This window comes from Lactuca sativa, chromosome 2 (assembly GCF_002870075.4).
Source record: "Lactuca sativa cultivar Salinas chromosome 2, Lsat_Salinas_v11, whole genome shotgun sequence".
NCBI classification, from domain to species: Eukaryota; Viridiplantae; Streptophyta; class Magnoliopsida; order Asterales; family Asteraceae; genus Lactuca; species Lactuca sativa.
This window is the reverse complement of record NC_056624.2, coordinates 204,136,021-204,140,489: the sequence shown is the minus strand read 5'-3', so window position 1 is coordinate 204,140,489 and position 4,469 is coordinate 204,136,021. Positions and strand designations below refer to the sequence as shown.

General features: G+C 32.4%; 1 protein-coding gene and 1 long non-coding RNA gene across 4 annotated transcripts; one reads left to right on the top strand and one right to left on the bottom strand.

Annotated features, from left to right (window-relative positions):
- Positions 1-270: 270 nt before the first annotated feature.
- On the bottom strand, positions 271-1,526 carry LOC128132237 (uncharacterized). Its single transcript, XR_008230368.1, has 2 exons — positions 1,386-1,526; positions 271-1,295 (listed from the first exon to the last, which is right to left on the bottom strand). It is a non-coding gene; the product is annotated as an uncharacterized LOC128132237 (long non-coding RNA).
- On the top strand, positions 759-4,044 carry LOC111916394 (nuclear cap-binding protein subunit 2). Of its 3 annotated transcripts, XM_052768648.1 has the most exons (10): positions 759-1,643; positions 1,764-1,876; positions 2,272-2,341; positions 2,446-2,473; positions 2,570-2,793; positions 2,895-3,070; positions 3,303-3,413; positions 3,494-3,568; positions 3,643-3,755; positions 3,840-4,044. In XM_052768648.1, exons 4-10 carry the CDS (start codon positions 2,456-2,458, stop codon positions 3,909-3,911), a joined length of 789 nt encoding a protein of 262 aa, XP_052624608.1. In that variant the 5' UTR covers positions 759-1,643; positions 1,764-1,876; positions 2,272-2,341; positions 2,446-2,455; the 3' UTR covers positions 3,912-4,044. The 3 variants fall into 3 exon arrangements, with proteins under 3 accessions (XP_052624608.1, XP_052624606.1, XP_052624607.1); XM_052768646.1 differs by lacking the exon at positions 2,272-2,341; XM_052768647.1 differs by lacking the exon at positions 2,272-2,341 and having other exon boundaries at positions 2,364-2,473.
- The last annotated feature ends 425 nt before the right edge of the window (positions 4,045-4,469 follow it).

Below are 4,469 nucleotides of genomic sequence, written 5' to 3'. Positions count from 1 at the left end.
CTCCTCAAGCGGCCAAGCTTCAATATCAATCATTGGATAACGGTTAATTTTAAAATTCTATTTTAATAGTTATTTGAGTGTCAAACTATTAAAAATCAACCTTTGTCGTCAAGCTAAAACTAAAAAATATAATTTCATTATGAGATTAAATTATGTTTTATATGACTTACAGATTTTAAAAACCATTCATTAAGTGCCCCAACATAGATAATTAAATATCTCTCTATATGAGTTTTTTTTTTTTTTTTTTTTTATCATACATTAAAAAGCAACAAATCGAAAAAAATTAAATAGCAAATGTACAATAAAGTGACAGAAAACTAGTAACTATCGATTGAAAATTTCACAAGCAAAGTAAAGCAAAAGGTACGCTGTAATAGGGATGAGCATTTGGACCGGACCGGACCGGCTTTTGGACCGGACCAGTTATGGAGAATTTTGTGGACCATGGACCGAACCATATGAGTCGTGTCCGTGTCCGGGTCCAGGTCCGGGTTTTTCGGTTTTTGAACCCGTTTGGACCGGTATAACTTTAATTGCATAGAGTATAAGTAATCTACATTGATGTATAATATTATAACTTGCAAAATTAATACGTTTCCGTTTCATACATAACTAATATACATTGATGTATAAGATTATAACTTGCAAAAATTAATTTTCCAAATAAAAACAACTAACATATAAATCAAGTTCACCAACAAAAATTATACAATTTTAAGACAAAGATATAAAAGTATTACCGTAACAACAAAAATCATAGTTTAAATTTTAAAATCAATCAAACTAACAAAGTTCATAAACTCATAATCTAATCTTTCACTTAAAAACTGAATTTTTTCAGCTTTGATAACTCTACTTTAAAGGATTGTAACTCAATGAATATAATACCAAAATAAAAAAAAAATAAAAATTATAGTCTAAATTAATTTACAAACTATAAACTAAATTTTGGAAAAAAACGGAGGTCAATCCGACTTAAAATGAATGAGTTATGAGTTTTAAAAAACGTCATATATTACAAAATCTTGCTAAAAAGCTGAATTTTTTCAGCTTTGATAGATCTAATTTAAAGGATTGTAACTCAGTGAATACAATACCAAAATAAACAAAATTATAGTATAAATTCATCTACAAACTTTAAACTAAATGTTGGAAAAAACCAGAGGTCAATCCGACTTAAAACAAATAAGCTATGGGTGTTTAAAAAACGTCACAGATTCAATGTCCAATCGGTTCTAAACACGGTAAAAACCGACCGATCCGGTCCAAATGCTCACCCTAGGCCGTATTTTCTGCACATTTGACAACTAAATAATAAAAAAAAGAAAATAGAAAATGAAAATCTTATACTTAATTAAAGAAAATTCAGTGAAGGTGAAAACCTAAATCGATTAGAAGAGTCAAGACTCAAGCGAGGGCAAGAACAACAGCAAGATAGACGGAGACCGGAGAGGCTGTCTAGGCAAAGAGCGGTGGTCTACAGGCCGAGAGTAGAACCTTGGGATGGTGCCGGCGCCGGAGCCGGAGTACTAGTGATTGCAGAGCGTCGCCAGTTACGAACGACGGTTGTGCGATCCAGCAGGCATTGCCGATAAGAGCTTGAAGAGATTTTAAACCCTATTGATCGATCGTAGAAAAAGGTAAGGTAAGGTTTTTAGTTTTGATTTTTGAAAGATTTAAATCGAATGGAAATAAGGTTATTTGGGCCGGCCCGTATGTATTTAACTACTTAATGGTTGGATTGGGCTACCCGTAAACAGAAAAAAAAAAGGGCAGTATCTATCAAGTATTACACCGTCGGTTCTTTCACGCTCCGATCGCAACAGCCGCACTCCTCCCTTCTTCTCGCCGTCTTCTACATCGAAACAACAAGGTAATACTTTCAAAACCTTCAAAAATTATATCTTTTCTGTGCTTAATCGACCGTATCACTTTTTATGCCCAAAAAACTGGTTCCTTTTGTCACTTCAAATAAATTAGGTTATACTCGTTTATGCCATCAAATTGAATTAAGTTTTCTGTTTGTAATTGCCATTCGGCAAATAAAGAGACTGTTTAATGAAACCGACTTCTAAATAAGCCTGTGCTCAAGTGCAAATGCGTCTAAATTATTGCGTTTGTAAAAAAAATTGCGTCTGCGCAAGTGCAATGGCGTATGAATGAATGCATATTTTGTTGTAGTAATCACATGTATGATCCTTAAATGCTTGTAGAATCCAAAGAAAAACCACATTTATCCGTTTCTATTACCGATTTCAATATTTTTAGGGCTCAGGAATTGATAATTACTCTTACTCAGTTTGACTATCAGATTTTAGAGGAATCGGAGTAACATTAGGTACCATAATTTCATGCAACAGATCAGATACTTCTGTAAAAGTGACAATCTTTTTAATTAACTTGAGAGTAACATCACAATGTCCTAATAGTCTTCATTTTCAGATAAGGTGCAATGGCGTTGCTGTTCAAGGTAGCATCCAATATTTGTTCTAGTTTTTACTATTACTAAATTACGACTATTTGGATGAGTTATGAGTGTCCATTGTATTGATTACCCATGTTATAGGATCCAACAAAGATTTCAGCATATCGTGACAGAAGGTTTCCAGGAACACAAGAAGAATATGAACACGCACTCCAAACTTCAACAACTGTATACATTGGCAACATGTCTTTCTACACCACTGAAGAACAACTTTATGAGCTCTTCTCTCGTGCTGGAGAAATCAAAAAGATTGTCATGGGTTTAGACAAGAACACAAAAACACCATGTGGCTTCTGCTTCATCATGTAATATAATCTTTTCACCTTACAAATCATAAATGATTTTATATTTTAGTTAATAAAGTTTTACCTTTTTCTTTTTTTTTTTTTTAAAAAAAAAACATCAGGTACTATTCTAGGGAAGACACTGAAGATTCAGTGAAATACATAAGTGGGACAATTCTTGATGATCGGCCTATTCGTGTTGATTTTGATTGGGGGTTTCAGGATGGAAGACAATGGGGACGTGGGCGTAGTGGTGGACAAGTTAGAGATGAATATCGAACTGATTATGATCCTGATATCCTTTTCTTTTTTTACTTAATGAGTTAATTTTACCTATTTGCCCTTCTCCTCTCATGTTAAAATTTGTTATGAAGTTTGTTTTATGGAATGTAAGGGTAAAACGGTCGTTTGCTCTAATTCAGACAAGGGTCTGGATGAGAGACTAAATTACCATATTACCCTTTATATTAAGTGAAGAGTACATAAGTAGATGGAATTTTGGTTGAGGTTTCCTTGACTGGTCAAACATAGGGGTGGTTATGGAAAATTGGTTCAAAAAGAATTAGAAGAACAAAGGCAGGTTGTTGATTATGGGGTTGGATCATTGGGATCTTTTCAGCCACCTCCCATGGCTGCCAACTGTAAGTTCACAATTTTATTTATTTTATTTTTTATTTTATTTAATATGGAAAATTTATTATTTTGTGTTTTGTGAAATTAGATGGAAGACATGGAGGAGGAGGAGGAGGAGGTGGTCATGGGTATGGGGGAGGTGGTCACAGGCATGGCAGAGGAGGTATTTAATTAATAAAGTATATTTTTTTATTTATATATATTTTTTGTATTTAATTATATATAAAAAAATATTAGATTATCAAAGGAAGAGATACCGTGATGATGATCGAGATAGACGTGGGCCCGATGTGGCCAAGAGGAATTCTGAAAATGAAACTCGAAGAAACTCTGATTTTGATTCCAAACAGGTAAAAATGAATTTTGTTTTGTATGATAATTAAAACAATTTTTTTTTTTTTTTAAATTATGATCATTTATGTTTATTAAAACAGGAGAAAAACCCACGTTTTCGCGAGCATGGTGATTCTGATGAAGAGGAAGATGACAGGAAAAGACAGAAATAACTGGAATTCGGTTTATCATTATTAAATATTATTTCCATGGGTAAATTTATCAAAAATATTTTCCTTTATGTACAAGTTGTTGTTAAGATTTATTTCCCATATTAATAGTTTGAAATTGCTAGTTTTTATTTAATCTATATGCTTCTAGTCTTGTAATTGTTTTGTTTTGGGTAAGTATATTGGAATGAATGAAAGAATCATGGGCTCATTGTCTAAATATTAAAAGAATATAGGGAAAATTGGTTTAAGTTTTCTTGGATAAGGAAAAGTTCTAGATTAAATTGAATCGTTGATTGATGAAGAATTAATTTAGAATATGACGTGTTATCATCATTTTGTTTTGTTGAATGAAAGTAAAGCCTAAAAGTTAATTATTGTATTGTTTTCTCTAGAATAGAAGTAGAACGTATCTCCTGCGACATAGATTCAGTAAAGAACGATTCAAATGTTCTATTTTTTTTTCTACAGTTTTGGTCAACTATTCAAAAAATCAGGAATTTCATACAATTTCAGTATGAACAAAAAGGAAGTGGTCAAGGTTTGACTCTTTATAGTTTA